The 17,655-nt window shown below is 46.1% G+C and overlaps 1 protein-coding gene across 1 annotated transcript in view; it reads left to right on the forward strand.

The window, feature by feature from the left end:
- MMS19 (MMS19 cytosolic iron-sulfur assembly component) overlaps positions 1 to 17,655 on the forward strand; it is a 466,622-nt gene that overhangs the window by 172,793 nt on the left and 276,174 nt on the right. Inside the window, exon 11 of the mRNA XM_078643578.1 lies at positions 401 to 478. Within this exon, the coding sequence (XP_078499704.1) occupies positions 401 to 478 (78 nt within the window). The remainder of the gene's footprint in view (positions 1 to 400; positions 479 to 17,655) is intronic.

Genomic DNA, 17,655 nt, shown 5'->3' on the forward strand with positions numbered 1-17,655 from the left:
ACAGTATGAGAGATTAATGTTTATTCTCCAGATATCCATTGGGAGAAGTGAGACTCTGGGAGAGGGCTGTTTTTTTCATACCCCTTATAGACCCCTGATCATGTATGCAGAAGAAGGAGTTATCTGCCATTCTCTGATACCTCTGCATTAGTGCATTGAGTGCTGATACTCTTCGTAGGGAAGTTATGTTTGTGTGACAGAAACTGTGCATGGGTGCTTTGGCAATTGGATAACAGTTATTTTTGTTCTCACATGTGTATTGCTGCTTTAACTTTGAAAATATCTATGTTCGCTGCCTTTTACCCCCTGACTATACTCGTACCTTGAATAAAACATAAAAATCAAAGGTGAAGGTCTCCAGAACATCTGTTTCTTAATCTTTCCTTGCTTTTCATTTCAGAATGCTTGTTGTGCTATATATGGACAGAAGGAACTGAAGGAGTTTCTTCCAAGTCTGTGGTCATCGATCCGACGGGAGGTAAGCACAGTGTGCATGTTCATCTTGGCATGAGCACTATGTGTTTTTCTCAAACAGTTTGAAACTATTGTGATGCAAAATAGTCCTCGCGCTTAATTTTAAGCCTTCACTGTGGGGCTCAACTTCACAAAAATCATCACTTTTGAAACATAACAGAATGGAAGATAAAAAAGAGTTACTTTTATCTAGTAGAAAGCAAGTTAAAAGAAGCAATGTTTCACCCTATTCCATCAATGCGTCCCAGAAAATGACAAAATAGTAGGTACCTAGGCATCCCAGAATCCTTAAATGTTCTAACACGACGGGTACACAGTGTGAGATCATATGCATGCTTTTAGAGTCCCATTATGAATTTAAGAAGGTAAACATCCTAAGCAACAAAGTTTTAATTACGACTTACCTGAAGAACGAAGTCTGTAGGCAGTAGTTGTTCAATCATACATCCATTAAAGAAACGAGTACTAAGTGTTTTGTAGTTAAAAAATAAATCATGGTCAAACATAAGTTGGAAATAGTCTTGCAAAGTATCAGTGTTCCTATCCAGGCAGTGTCTGGTTTACAATTACAAATGAATGTTTTGAAAATCTCTCTGTCTTGGTGAAATACATATATTATTCTAGAGCCCATGAGTTTTCCAGCAAACAGTCCATCATGGCAATGGAATATGGGAATGCTTCTCACTATATTAACCATGACTTGTATGTGCTAGCACAAGACATATAAACTTAAAACAAATTATAATGAAACCATTAATAAAATGCACTATTCCACTGGACACTACATCATCGTAGACAAAATGGCAAGACACTCTGTGGAGAGGTTAGCTGAAAGAGAAAAACACTCAGTGTCTACACATATTGAACAAAGGCTTTGATTACTGTATGTAATAAATTATTCAGGTACTTCACAAATGCCAAAGACTCCATGTGTGTTGACCTGTCATCACATCACATACCAATCAACACATCTCATAAGAACGAAGACTAGATTTTGTCACATATTTAAGTAAGATATGTATAGCAGCTAGCAATCACTTCCTAAAAATGTCCTAAATCATCAGATAGAAGTAGAGGAATGAGCCTGAGAAGCAGTGGTCAACAAGTGCATGCAATGACTTGGCATTAATTATAAAAGTGATCCTCTTCCACGTTTAACCGCATCAGCGCTAGCGGTTTTCCCGCTGTGCGCTGACTTTTTTAAAATACCGCGTTACATGACGAGCTGAGCTTGTCATGAGCGTGCGAGCGGCGCAACTCATGACAAGCTCAGCTCGTCATGAGCGCGGAAGGGGTTAAGCCACTGGGTTTCTTTGGGTTCTATTAAGGAACAACGCAGGGAAATATTCTGCATGACTTTATCACGCATTTTTCACCCTGCATTTGTTTTAGAACGCATATGCGTTTACAATGTATGCCTTTACAACGCATTGTTTAAATATATATTTATATATATCTATGGAAAGAAAGAGCTGCCCCTAGGTGGGATGCACTTACAGGTAGGGATTAATGCCATCGCAAGGGCGCGAGCCGCGAACAGAGTCCCTTTCCTGCCAGACGCGTTTCGGGCAAACGCCCTCTTCAGTGGCAGCACATGTGACATGACAGCAAGCTGCAGGCACCAGTAAATACCCTCAGTAATTATGCACAGGTGTAAAACCTGAAGCAATGGTCTCTGGGACTGGTGGTTCAGTAAAACTAGCAAAGCTCTTTGGGACTGGTGGTTCAGTAAAATCTCTCTGGGACTGGTGGTTCAGTAATCTATATATATATATTTGTATAAATAATTGTGTGTGTGTGTGTGTGTGTGTGTGTGTGTGTGTGTATGTGTATATATATATATATATATATATATATATATATATATATATATATATATAGATACATATATAATACGTGATAGAGGCATACGTGGTGAAAGCATATGCATTCTAAAGCCATGCATGGTAAAAAAATGTGAGGTAAAGGTACAACATGGTAAAAACCTTGTTGTAAAGGCTGTTTCCACGTTTCTTTCTAATTCAATGTTCGTAGCAACCTCCAATTTACTCATAGTCATATCCGTCTTACTCTTTCTTGTGTTATGTTACAGAGATGTGAAAAGTGCTTAGAGTGTATGGCCACTGGATATTCACTTGTGTAATTGGTCTTACATGCATGCTAATTTCCTAATTTTTAATTATGCCAGAAATGTGTTGAAAATCTTAGGAACAAATGAAAGTGTACGTGAGTGGTCTCACAGCGAATGCAATCGCCGAAAATACATGGGTTTACCAGTCTTGGATACCACACATTTACATTTGTTCAAAGCATAATTGCACATTAAATAGTAACCATGCACAATCCTATTGTTTTCAGTGGTAACCTTGTAAAACAATTATATTTTAGGTTCATTTTAAGTACGCCAAACAGTATCATTCAGTATCCGTAATCTACTGTAAGTGTAGCCATTTTTCTTTTATCACACTTCTGAGTTCAGGATCCTCCCTGAACAAATGCCAATGACAAAATTTCTTATGTTATACGCATTTTGTGTTACTGCAATAATTAATCTGATGGAAAATGGCAATCCTTTTCTATGCACGTCTTGTATTTTTCATTAGTGTTGTACTTGTTTAAGCCACTCTTAGCGCACTGAAAGGAAGAAGTCACTTCAGCCTGTGCCTAGTATGGTTTATATAGCAGAAGACAGAGTCTGGAGTGTCTCTCCTACCACATAGCTTGTGCACAAAATTTGCTTCAATGCTCCTGGTTTAAAAACAAATACATTTGTCACTCATATTATTCCAATTTTAGCTTACTAATTATCCTAGTGTAGAAAGCTGGCTCAGTACTTGGTATATCACGAAGTGATTATATCATGCACAGAGTCCAGAGATTTCCCCAAAAGTGTACGGAGCTCAAAGTAAACACAAAGTGCTCCATTTGTGGTAGTGTGGTGTAGCAGCCTTAGGCCTAATACACAGAAGTGTAAAACATTTGTTATGCACACACTGACTAATAAATGACACACAACTCAATAAGGAGAACCACACCAATTATAGGAAAATACGCTTTTTTCAAGATTTATTTTAAGACCAAGATGTTTGCAAAAAGGTATGTAAGTTTTTCCGTTTCTGGTGCACCCTGCAGCTGCCCATAATGGCTAGGTTATCCCTGTCTAAAATGGTTACGCTGCCCCGACTCAATTGTTTTGTTAATCTCCCAGTCATAATGCCCCCCTGGGTGGTTCCGCCAGCTGAATTACCTACTACGCGATTTAGTGTGGGGAGATGGGCGACGGAGAGTGTCATTGAAGATGCTACAATGCCCTATGAAAGAAGATGAGTTGGGGTACCGAATTTTGAGTTTTATATGTTGAAACTGTAATGGTTGTAACTGCAACAAATGATGGTCAAAATGCTGAATGAGTCAAACGTTCTCCCCCAGTCAAGAGATCTGGGTTAAATCCATTGTTCTTTTGCCCACTTTGCCATCCCAGTTTGGACCCAGCCATATGCAAATCAGTCTTGACCCTGTGCCTCATGGGAACAGTCAAGACCAAACTGCCAAGCTAGGTCCTCACTGGACCGGAAACAAGCAACCGGGGCCGGTTTCAGGGTATGTAATCAGCCAGGCTAGCTTGAATCCAGTGGTACATTGAGCAAGGGGACCCACATCTGGGCATACCCATCCCACTTATGCCAAAAAGTGTAACTGCAACAAATGATGGACGGAATGCTGAATGATTTAAACATTCTGCCCCAGTCAAGAGATCTGGATTAAATCCATTGTTCTGCTGCCCACTATGCCACCCCAGTTTGGACCCAGCCATATGCAAATCAGTCTTGACCCTGTGCCTCATGAGAACAGTCCAGACTGAACTGCCAAGCCAGGTCCTCCCAGGACCTGAAACAAGCATCCTGGGACCGGTTTCAGGGTGTCACCCTTCATCAGCCAGGCTAGCTTGAATCCAGTGGCACAACTGCAATGGTTAGCACAATGGCTAGAGGGAGCGAATGAGGAGGGTATCTGTTTATTGGAGAATGGAGCATGCCCTAGCTTGCTACTGGCCAAATTACTGGACTTACAATCACTGCCCCATACCGCTCGATGCTGCAAAATACAGCTTTACAGATATGGAAAAGATGTCTGACCAAGGTGCACAGGTCCCCAAGGTATTCCCCCGTGCTGCCGCTGGTGGGCCTGCCGCATGGGGAACCTCGGACGATATTCTCACTTGAACAGTTAGCTCCCTGGACAGCGGTGGGTTTGGATAACGTGGATGAGTGCTTTTTGGATAACGTCCTGATCCCTTTTGGGGAATTGGTGGAGGACAGTGGTCTCCCGCCAGGGCAGTTCCTACAATATGAAACCATGACCCGCACCTTCCGACAGCTGTGGGGAAGGGGGAAGGAGGAGCCCGAGACCCCACCCAGTGCTTCATGCACTGATCACTCCGGGATCCGCAAGACACCAGTGAAATGGTTCTACGCTACTCTGCTCTCTGCATCTCGCCATCCTTTGACGGGGTCTTGGGGAGATGGGAGAGGATTGTGGACGGGGAATTATCTGATGAAGAGTGGGGAAATTTTTTTATAGTACCCTAAAAGATCTCCTGAAACACCGCTCTGAAATGTACACATTTCAACTTTACACACATGACCTACATGACACCCCACCGCCTTAACGTTACCTATGGAGGAGATGTGCCCATGGTGTGCCCAACAAGATGCAGACTTCATTCATATGACATGGAAATGTCCATCACTGCTTATATTTTGGGAGGCAATATTAGCGAAAATTAAAGACGCTCTGGGAAGGGAGTTGGCCCTCATAGTCTGGGTATGCTTGTTGGGACTTTTCCCCCGCCCGCATAAATGCAAGGTTGGGAATAGACTGATAGATGTGGTCTTGGGACTAGCCAAGCGAAGAATTGCACACGAATGAACGTCTGCAATGGGACCTCAGGTTGCAAATTGGAACCGAGACGTGATTATCAGGGCTGGGGCTGAAGGGAGGGGAGAGCACTGCACTGGAAAAAATCTAGGGGTGTGCGGAAACATCCCATAGCTGAGCTATGGAAAGAAGCATTGGTGCTGTGGGAGACGTGAGCACAAACGAGTAGGGAGGAGGAGGGTAGTGGAAGTGACTAGGAATAAAAGGAAGCATGGCGTTACAGTACTCGCGTCACAACAATGAGATAGTAGGTTAGAATATGATATTGAGCTAAAGGACTTCTCCTAATCAAACGGAGGAATGCGGAATTGTGAAGGACATCACGATAATTTGAATAGCCCTCCCAGCCCACTCAGGTGCCCATGACAAGGCCTGACAATTTGATTACCCCAAGTGAGATGCATACAAATACATGCACTTTACACCCTGCTGCTCATGTTTTAGTTAAAGGTTGAAGTTATTGTTTTTTTTTCTTTCCACAAGCATGAAGAATACTATCATGATGTAGTGGGGATGGCCACTGCCTACCCAACAGTGGCCGAACAGAATGCAAATTAAACAGCTGAATAAATATTTGCTTGTTTGTGACCATGACACAAGACCAAGATGTACTTAGGTGTAAACAAATGTATAAACAAAGAGTGAGACATACACCCTGTGAACCCTCGGATGTATAATCTGCTGTAATAACTGTAACTGAAACAAAGTAACATTCTTGTATGTGATACTGATTAATACAAAATGCCAATAAAAACATGCTTTAAAAAAAAAAAAGGTAAGTATGTTTTTCAGGAATAATGCTGAAGTCTTTAAAACTGGACACTTCTTGCATTTTTCAGTTCAGTAATGTTATCCTGTGGGAGGAAAACAAGAATTCAGTTTCACAGGTAAGTACACAACTTACAAAGCCATCTTCGAAGTTTAAGGTCCGCACCAGGCAAGGTTCAAGTTGGGACCAGTGGTGCACCACCACCAGTGGTGACCAGGTGCAGAGGTTACAGTCGTAGTCGGATGCCCAATGTTAAACAATGGAGACTGGGGGTGATCGAAGTTGAGCTGCTCGCAAATGAGTAAAGCACTGTCAGGGGTCGAGCTCCTGGAGTTAATGTATGTACAGGGGGGCCACAATCCAGCACCAAACTTACACCCTCAGCCGCACAGGGGTAGCGGCAAGCAGAGTGCCAACACAGCGTCGGGCAGCCAGGAGCAGACGGCCAACACAGTGTCGGGCAGCCAATGCAAACCAATGGGGGAGGTCAACTTTGAAGAAAGGGTGCAGGCTCAGGCCAGGAGGCCAGGCGAAGAAAACTCACAGCTGCCCAGGTAAGTAGAGATGCTAGGGGACGTAGGGATACAGTTTGCCAAGCTCCCCAAGACCCAGGGCCTTCGGGTGCAGGTGGTGTCCTTTGGCGTCGGGAAACAGCTTAACGGCAGGTCATGGTCAGGGTGAGTCTTTGAGTTGAGGCTGCAGGCGTCGGGGTGGAGTCCGGCAGGGGTCAGCCCATGGTGGACTCTGGCTCAGAAGCGCAGAGGAACCTTTGCAGGACCGTTGGGCCACTTGGACTCTGGCCATGGGTGTCTGTTGCAGAGGTTGGTTCGGAGGCGGTTTTGCGGTTCCTCAGGGCAGAGTTCTTTGTCTTTGGAGTTAGTTTCTTCTGGACAGGTCTGCTGTCCACAGGAGATTAAGAGTCTTTGTAGAAGGCAAGTAGTCCTCCCACGGTTCTTAAGGTAGCTGGTCTGCGGGGCGAGTCACTCTTCTTTGAGGGCTGCAGGCAGGCCGGTAGGGCTGGGGCCAAGTCAGTTGGTGTCTTTAGGCTTCGCTGCTGCACAGCTCTTCTTCGTAGGTCATCGAAATCTGATTTCAGTGTCTGGGGGAGCCACCTAAATACTACATTTAGGGGCCGTACAGGGGAGTAACAGGTAGGGACCAATGTGTTCCTTACCTGTGGTGTCTACACCCACTATTATGCCACCCTCCTGTGGGAGAGAGAGCATAGCCCTCTACTTGATTGGATAAATCCCACCATCTGCAAGATTGGGGGCACTGAAAAGTGTGCTTAACCTCTCCTCCAGCAACTGAGGGGTGGAGTTAGCAAAGGTGTGCACACCTCCTACTCTTAGACACTATTGCTCTGTATGTTCTTTGTTTCTGGCCACAAAGAGCAGAGCCTTCCGACCCACGGGTACAGAGACATGTCTGGTGGTGGCAGGCTGCCTAAAGCAAGTCAGAGACCACACCATGGTTGGTAGGTTTTCAGGGTGCACCTCTAAGGTGCCCTCTGAGTCCATAGTTTAATAAATCCAACACTGGCATCAGTGTGGGTTTGTAAGAATAGTTAATTTGCACCAGATACTCCTGGCTCAGAGAAACCATCATGGTGCTGGGGAACTTGAGTTGTCGAGTTTCTAGCCCATGTACTCTCTGTAGCTTCCCTAGCACTTACAATATCTAAGAATATACTTAAATGTATTAGGGGCATATCTGCTCAAGCAGATATGTCCACACCTGTGATATAGTGCACCCTGCCGTAAGACTTATAAGGGCTGCTAGAGGGGTGACTTACCTATACCTTAGGATGTGCTGGCTGGCATGGCACGAATGCAGTGTACCATGTCGACTTAGTCATTTTTCATTGCACCAAAGCATTCAAGCTGCAGTGGCATGGCCGTGGTGAGGGGTCCCTAGGGACCTTCTTAAGTTCCTGTGCTCTAGGTACTAAGGGTACCATTTATTAGGGACTTACAGGGGTGCTGAAGTTACGAATCGTAGTACAGTTTTAGGGAAGAAGCACTAGAACAGGGGACCTGGTTGGCAGGGACACCGTGCACTTACCAATCAAAACTACATAATTTTCCAGGCAAAACGTGGGGGGCTAACCATCTCAAAAGAGGCTCTTTCTCACACATATGGTCTCCTTCAAATTATCACTTAAAACATGTCAATTCAGTTAACTATACCCTGCTGCATTTGAGGGTTCTCCTACATGGCCAGTCTAAATGGTCTCATTTGGTCGCTGTATGGTTGAAAATAAATGTCCTGTGGTAAATCTTTGCACCGAAACAACCCAGCTGATTCACTTCAAAAATCAGTTCTTCATAGTTTTTACACGTGACAGAGAAATAATTAAAGCACATTATGAGAGCAAGCGGGTAAAAATGATTTGAAGTAGATGGAGAGGTGAGAAAAAATAAAGTGGGGAAAGGCAAAGCAGTGCTGAGGTGAAGAGTGAAGGTATGGACATGAGCTGGTGTAAAAGGTTACAGGAGGAATGAAGAAGCAACTTGAAGAAAGATGGAAAAAGGATGAGTAGGATTAGAAAATTAGGCCATGCAGAGAAGTATTGAAGTCTAGTCATAATTTGTAAAGGGTTAGGTTAGGATGAACGGAACTCAATTAGTGGGTGGGGGAAAGAATCAAGGTAACGTAGTTATAGGTCGAGATTAAGTCTAAACATGTAGGTTTTTATATTTTTGAGAAATTGCCAAAAGTCTGTTTGATGTTGGAGGTATTCAGTTAAAGAGTTCCAAAGAGGTGTAGCTGCCTCTTAGAAATATTGGGTAGCAGCTAGGAGTAATCTGAACTCCTTAGATTTGTGTCTGAAAACTACTCGGCTTCTCAAGTTCTTGACTACTTCCACAGTTCTATAGCATTGCTTGTGTGCTCGACGTACTTGTCGCATCATTTGAACCCACTACTTGCTCACAACTGGCATTTCCGTAAATTCTTATAGGATGACAGGAAGCGGGAGTCCAAGAGGGTACCATGGGCATGCTGATGAAACTCCCCCATTGAAACAAAACTTATTTGTTTAAAAATGTACATTTTGAGCATTTGTTGAGTATGACAATCCTATGATGTTCATTAGTAGTCAAGAAGGTAAAATGTCTTAAGGACTCACTGATCTTGTAACCATATATGTGTACAAAGTCAGACCATATCCATTGTGACAAATGCATCCCAAAGGAGATGCTTGTTTCTCCCTAAGGTTTTTAGCGTCCTGTAAATAGGATAGGCCTTTAAAAAACAGGAATAGAAATTAGTTAAGATGATCATATATTTTCCTTCAAAGAGCTTCTTTGTGGAACAGCAGATCTTCTAAGAACTTTCCCATAGATTCACATGCCTGGGCCATAGATAAATTGGACAAATAGGAACTCTTTCTAGGTGTAGAAAGCTGTCTCTTTATATACTTTCCCAAAAAGAAGTATGCTGTGCAGAGAGTCCAGATATCCCATATAAGTGGACAGGGGCTTGCTCTAGCATTTCCAAGATGCTCTCTTAGTGGGTAGTGTGGTTGAGCAGCCTTAGGCTTATCAGAGATGAGTGTCACCAAGATGGCAGACTTTTAAATTTTGTATCCACATCAGGTAGCCCACCTTCGGGTTGGGACTAACCTGAGTGTGGAAACGCCACTCTGACTACTAATTTTTCTTCCTGTCCAGGCACCAAATGGGCCCTGGCCAGGTGGGTTGGCATCTCCAGATTGGTTGAGGTGCCCTGCCTTGGAATGCTAATTTACAGCTCATCTTGTTGGAAGGGGGTGTAATCACTTCCTGCCAAAGCACGGTTTGTTCCTGCCCCCCTGAGAGCATGGGCCCACACCCCTTGGGGTCAGAAACCTGTATGTGGTGGCAGGCTGAACAGAACCAGTCAGCCAGCAGCGCATTAGTAGTTGGTAGGTTTTCAGGAGGTGCATGTATTAATAAATCAATCACTTGAATTAGTGTAGGTTTATTAATAAAGATGTTTGATAACAAACATCTTTGATTTCAGTGAAGCCGTCATGTCGTTGGGAAACTTGTTTTTGACCAGTGTCCAGCACTTGTACTGGTAGTAATTGAACTGATCAGTAAATGGTTGTTCGAGGCATGTGGGCTGCTGAATTCATATCTGTGCATAGATCGCCGCCTAGTGTTGGGTCCGGATGATTGCACATTGTTGTCCTGGAAGAGTCTTTGAAGTATCACGAGATAGGTGGCTCCTCCCCTGGACTACAGTGCGCATGGGCATCCTCTCCATCCTCAGATTGTTTTTTCCCGCCATTGGGTTCGGATGTACTTTCGTAACTCACGTTCGGAATCGATATAAAAAACTTTTTTCGAGGCCAAAAGGCCTTGGGGGCGTCGGCATTGTCTTTCGTTCGGTGCCACGTACGTGTTCCAGTTCTTCAAGCTGGACGTCGAAGGCCGATTGCCTTTTTTGACACCAAAGGCCCCATCAACGATCTACGATGGAACGGAGCCCTTTCAAACGGTGCCACGTTTGCAACTCAAAATACCCTCACATCGATGTGCACCCGGTGTGCAATAAATGCCTATCACCGGACCACGACGAGGCCAGCTGCATGGCCTGTTATCGATTCAGGTCGAAGAAAACACTTCTGCTTCGACGCGCAGCGAGACAGTCGGCGCGGAAGACAGCGCCCGACCCAGAGAACATCTTCGAGGCTGATGATGACGAGGGCGTAGAAGAAGAGGATCCTGATCAACAGTCGGATCCCGCGTCGGAGCAAAACTCAAACAATGATGAGGACGAAGACTATGTCCATGATGAAGACATCGTCGAGGTAGGAGACGAAGCACAAGCCATCGGAGCCGTCGATGACGACTCAAGCGATGAGCAAGGCCCCACCGCAATCGCGGGGCCCGGTAATGACACTGTACCTTCCAAGGCTCAGGTCGAGGCATCCCCGGAAGGCCTTAGCCAAGATCTTCATCCACATTCTATAGCCCCGCTTCAAGACCCGGCTAAGAATATTTCTAAAGAGCCATCGGTCGATCAACCACAATCAGCGGTGAAATCGAAACCGAAACCGACAGAAGCTAAATCGAAACCGAAACTGGTAAAAACAGTCATTGGATCGACGACTTCGGATCCAATCAAATTGAAGAGTGTCATCGACCCCTCGGGATCAAAAGGGGGTATCGGACCGAAGATCGGATCGATAAAGCCTGTATCTAAAGTCAAGCACGTCACGCTCACGCCGTCGACGTCCAAGTCCAAAGATGGCGACATTGACAAAGGACTCAAGGCTCAGAAGACTATCGATCCGAAGCTTCAGGCCTCCAAGCCAATAATGGTCAAGGCCTTCGAGTCGAAAGGCAAACTCCACCCGAAAGAGCATGACAAGTCGAAGCAAAAGAGCGTGCCTGCTGCGCACCAACAGCTCGAGTCGACGCATGGCCACGAACAGCATCCTGATAAAACGAAGTCGGTCGCATCGAAGGCGGCGCCAACCTCAAAGCAGGTCAGTCCGTCTCCAAGGCCTACGCCACCAATAAAGTACAGACTGCCCCCGACTGCGCGCCCTAAGGCTTTTCAGCTACAAACAAGCACCGACACAACAACAAAATAGTCGGTGGCCTCAAGGACCCAGCTCATGGGAGAGGACGTGGTGTTCCAAGCGCCCTCCTGTGATTATAAGTCGCAACTTTTCATCGACTCCGATACTGGAAGACTCACTATTTATAAACGTAAGATCATTCCAGAACATCCTATGGAGTCATACAAAATACCACTCAAAAAGAAAAGGGACTCTGCTACCTCACCTGCTCTTTTTGAACCTATCGAGTCATATGGACAGGAATATACCTATTCTCCCACACATACCACTGAGGATGTGGGGGAAGGATACAATGAGGATGAATTTAATGATCCTATTGACACAGATCAAGAGGAGTCTCAACCCTGGACTGACCCTGTTGACCCTAGTGAGCCACACGCCACACCTGACACTCAGTCCTATACAGTCAAAACCTCGCCTACTGAAGATACGGCTGCGTTTAACGCATTAATTGAAAGAGCAGCCATTAAACATGATGTAGAAATGCACGCTGACCCGGTAGAAGAGGACTTTTTGTTTGATACTTTCTCAACTTCAGAAAGATCGGTAAAAACATTACCTATGCTTAAGGGTGTCCTTAAACACGCTGGTGACATTTTCAAAGAAACCACAAGGGCACGGGTTGTAAACCCCAGGATTGAACGGAAATACAGGCCTGCGCCTGTAGACCCTACGTATATCAAAGGCCAGCTCCCATTGGACTCCTTGGTGGTGGCTAATGCTCGTAAGAGAGCGAACTCTCAAACAAGTGGTGATGCTCCTCCTCCGGACAAAGAATCCAAAATCTTGGAAGCTTCTGGCAAACGTGTAGCAGCTCAAGCGGCAAATATTTGGAGAATCTCAAATACACAGGCCCTATTAGCCAGATATGATAGGGCCCATTACGACACGTTAGAGCAGCTACTACAACACCTGCCTGACGCTTATAAGGAGGGAGCAGAAATGCTAATACAGGATGGGAAGCTAATTACAAACGCATCCATTAAATGTGAGCTAGATGCGGCAGACACAGCAGCTAGGGCCATCAACACAAGTGTGATGCTCAGAAGGCATGCCTGGCTCCGTATATCTGGATTCAAGCCAGAGATCCAAACAACTTTACTCAATCAGCCAGTTAACCCTGACTTTCTATTTGGTCCCGATGTAGACACTACCCTGGAAAAAATTAAGAAAGACACTGAGACAGCCAAATCCATGGGGGCTCTGCAGTCACAGCAGTTCAGGGGCGGTTCCTTTCGTCGCTCCGGTAACAGGGGAGCTTCTAGAGGTCCAGCATCACAGCAAGCCCAATACAACAAAGGAGGAACACAAACCACCTATAACAGAAGCAATAGGGGTGGATACCGTGAGAACAGCACCAAAGGCAGAGGACGTGGAAATAATAATGCCAGATCCTCCGCCGCCAATAAACAGTGACATCTTGTCACTGCCCACAGACCATATACCATCGGTCGGGGGAAGACTTCAGCAGTTCCTGCCAGTCTGGGAAGGCATTACCACAGACAGGTGGGTGAGACAACTTATCCAATACGGCTATTGTCTAGAGCTAACCTCCACTCCACCCAACATACCCCCAAGGCACCGTCCTATATCCGCAGAGCACATGCACTTATTGCAGCAAGAAGTCATCTGCATGCTGCAAAAAGGGGCCATAGACCTCGTGCCTTTGGAACAACAGGGTACAGGGGTGTATTCACTGTACTTCTTAATCCCAAAAAAGGACGGGTCTCTCCGGCCCATTCTAGACCTCAGACCCTTGAACCAATACATCTTGTCAGGAACATTTTCACATGCTCACTTTGCAGCAAGTTCTACCATTGCTCAGTCAGGGGGATTTCCTAGCAACCCTAGACCTCAAGGACGCATATTTCCACATTCCAATTCACCCAGGTCACAGGAAATATCTCAGATTCACCATCAACAACCAGCATTACCAGTTCAAGGTCCTGCCTTTCGTGGTCACTACAGCCCCCAGAGTGTTTACCAAGTGCTTGGCGACAGTAGCTGCGCACCTTCGGAGACAACGCATCCATGTCTATCCTTATCTGGACGACTGGCTTATCCAAGCGAAGTCAGCCCAGCAATGTGCCAGCCACATGTCCCGCACACTTAACCTCCTACACAGTCTAGGATTTTCACTGAATTACCCAAAATCTCATCTTCAACCCGCACATGTACAACAGTACCTAGGCGCGGAAATACACACCCTGGCTGCAACAGCATAGCCAAATTCAGCAAGAATCAACAGCATGCAATTGCTGATTCAAAAATTCAGACCCCAACACTCACTCCCAGCGCAAGTGTTCATGCAGCTGATAGGCATGATGGCCTCCTGCATCTTTATAGTCCCTCACGCGAGGCTACACATGCGTCCGCTTCAGGAGTGCTTGGCACGACAGTGGAACCAGGATCAGGGACACCTAAAGGACCTAGTGTTGGTGACCGGTCGTGCATACAACTCTCTGCATTGGTGGAACACACAAAACCTTTGCAGGGGACGACCGTTCCAAGAGCCTGTCCCACAGGTAGTGCTGACGACGGACGCATCTCTCCAGGGCTGGGGTGCACATGTCCTCCATTATACAGTGCAGGGACTATGGACGACGCAGCAGCAGAAGATGCACATCAACCTACTGGAACTGATGGCAATCTTCATGGCGATGAAGGTGTTCAAATTGCTTTTGTGCAACAAAGTCGTGCTGATCCGGACGGACAACATGACTGCAATGTATTACATCCAGAAGCAGGGAGGGACACACTCTCCACAATTGTCACACCTAGCCCAGAGCATGTGGAAGTGGGCCATTCAAAGAAACATGTTCCTCATGGCTGAACACCTCCCAGGCAAGGACAACCAGATAGCAGACCTGCTCAGCAGGCACAGCCATCAAATGCACGAGTGGGAGATACATCCCTCGGTGCTACAACCGTATTTTCAGCAGTGGGGTCATCCAGAGATAGACCTATTCGCCACAAAAGAAAACGCAAAATGCCAAGCCTTCGCCGCCAGGTTCCCACACCCGCAGTCTCAGGGCAATACGATATGGATGAACTGGTCAAACAGATTTGCGTACGCTTTTCCTCCAGCACCGCTCATACAGCTGGTAGTGCGCAAACTGCGGCAGCACTCAATGACACTCATCCTAGTTGCCCCAACATGGGCAAGACAGGCATGGTACACCACGTTCCTAGAACTCTCAGTGGTGCCTCACCAACGACTGCGACTCACACCCAGTCTCCTCACTCAGAGCCGTGGAGACTTTCAGCACCCAGATCCGCAACAGTTGAGCCTTGCAATATGGCTCCTGAGGTCATAGTTTGGCAACCTCAACCTGCCACCTGATTGTATGAACATTATCAAGGAGGCTAGAAGGCCTACAACCAGGGCGTGATACGCGGCAAAATGGAAGCGTTTTGTCATTTATTGTTCCAATAATGACATAAATCCGCTGGATGCATCAACGCAAAATATTATATGTTATTTGTTGCATCTACACAGATGCAATCTGGCATATAGCTCAATCAGGATACATTTGGCTGCAATGGCAGCTTATCTTCAAAACAGACAGCACCTTGCCCTTTTCAAAGTGCCTGCCATTAAAGCTTTTATGGAGGGACTCAAAAGAGTAATTCCTCCCAGACACCCACCTTCACCTGTCTGGAATCTAAACATAGTTCTCACCAGACTAATGGGACCACCTTTTGAACCTCTTCACTCTTGTGAGATACAATTTCTCACATGGAAAGTGGCCTTTCTAGTAGCGATCACATCGCTAAGAAGAGTTAGTGAGCTGCAAGCCCTAACTATTCAGGAGCCTTTCATACAGATTCATGCTAATCGGGTAGTGCTGCGTACTAACCCTAAGTTTATTCCTAAGGTGGTGTTACAGTTCCAAACAATAGAACTGCCAGTATTCTTCCCAAATCCAGAGTCAGTGGCAGACCGCGCACTGCACACACTAGATGTTAAAAGAGCTCTCCTGTATTACATAGACAGGACAAAAGATTTCAGGAAAACTAAACAACTGTTTGTTGCCTTCTCTCCACAGCACAAAGGCAACCCCATTTCCAAATCAGGTATAGCCAGATGGATTGTTAAGTGCATACAAATCTGTTATCACAAGTGTTAGACCCGTCTGCTTCTGAGAGTCCCCTCACCACTATGATTTCTTTTGTTCCCCTGTACCTCCCAAAATGTGTCGCTTTTTATTTGTCTACCAGGACTTTTTATGTGTTGTCTCATGGGGTTAGATGTTCCTTGACGCCCAGTTGCTCACAAGGTTTATGGCACCTATTTACAAGGCGCCTGGCCCAAACCTGTGGCATTACAAACTGGGGTTGTCAACCTGTATAAATGAACCTAAAATGATGGGCACCATTTCTTTCTCATGTGAAGTGACTCCCATTGGAGCCTTCATGAACCCTGGCCTCTTGAGGTTTTGGCGCCCTTTGTTTGGCGCGCATTTCTGACAGGAATTCCTTTATTTTCCTCAGGTACACAAAATGGCTGCTCTAGAACCCCAGTACGGTGGCTGTGAGTGTCCTAAATACCCCTCAAGAGTGCCATGTCATTGTCACAGCCAGAGAAGGTTCTAGAACCTTCTGGCTCGTGCCAGTACCCCAGGGCACTGGCTATATGAGGCCCAGACCCTGGCGGCCATTTTAGATTAGAGAGATGATGATGAGATTGATTAGAAGAGATTCCAGACTTGACACCAGATTGACACCTGCCCTGTTGACCCCTGAGGTGGCTGGTAGCGCAGGCAGAAGAGCAGCAAAGGGTTGCCGGCGTTGTGTCTGACTGGCGTTCCAGTCAGCTATGTGAGAAGTGATCTAGCGCCTACAGCGCCTGCCCAGCGAGTACCTCATTGCCCCCAAAGACTGTGGCCAGATTCGTGTGCCTCTCCGTCCCCCCGGTGGTGAACTGTGATCGACTTACCGAATCGCGAGGCGAGAGCAAGCTAGCCGCGACCGCGATCGTCAGCTGTGCCCCCTTCGCGTCAGGTGCCTCTAGAGGGGAGCTCGGACGTCTCCGAGCCCCACCAGCGTAGAGCGCTTCCTGCGCAGATAGAAGGTGAGGTGGTGCACCGGGGCGGGGAAAGGCCGGCCTTCGTTGGGCAGGACTAGCGTCTCTGTCACTCCCCAGTGACCCGGGAGCTGTAGCTGTGGGCGGGAACCACCCTGAATGCGGAAGTCGGAGGGAGGTCCGTGGAGCCCCTGAGAGCCCCGTCGCTAACGAGAGGAGTGCTGTGCCCGACTGAATCGTATCTTGAATTGCAGCCGATGTGAGGTGGGCCCGTTTCCTCATAGTGAATGCAACGTTGTGAAGGAACTGTGAACCGGCATTTATTTGACTGTGCGCGAAGGTTGTGTGACCTCTCCGGCAGCCCGTTCGTCAGTCTAATGACTTTGAACTGGTGCCGCCTGTGCTCAAGTGTGGCCAAAGCCCGTAGGCGCGCATAGACTTCACCGGCAAAGCAGAGATCCTATCCCGGTGACCGCCGAGTGCAAATGATGTATTTACTGTGTTTCCTTGCCTTCTAGATATACGCGCATACGCCTTGAGTGATTATTAAAGAGTCCCAAACCTTATTTTGTGCTCAGAGAAGCCGTATACCTGGTCATTGAAAACAGCATAAACTGTAAGAGTTATCTTTCCCATTTGAAACGTATTGCAGATGTAATGATTCTAAAGTATTTAATTGGTGGCAGCGATACCAGAAGAAAAATGTGGTTGTTTATTTAAATGAACCAATATTTATTCTGATATTTATTCTGATATTTATTCTGATATTTATTGTGATACTCATTCCTGAAGTTATTTTATTTATTAATACTATTTATTACCAGAGCTGTATGACCAAAAGAAATGTATATGTGCTTTCCCAGTCAACCCTAT

This window comes from Lissotriton helveticus, chromosome 5_1, assembly GCF_964261635.1.
Source record: "Lissotriton helveticus chromosome 5_1, aLisHel1.1, whole genome shotgun sequence".
NCBI lineage: Eukaryota > Metazoa > Chordata > Amphibia > Caudata > Salamandridae > Lissotriton > Lissotriton helveticus.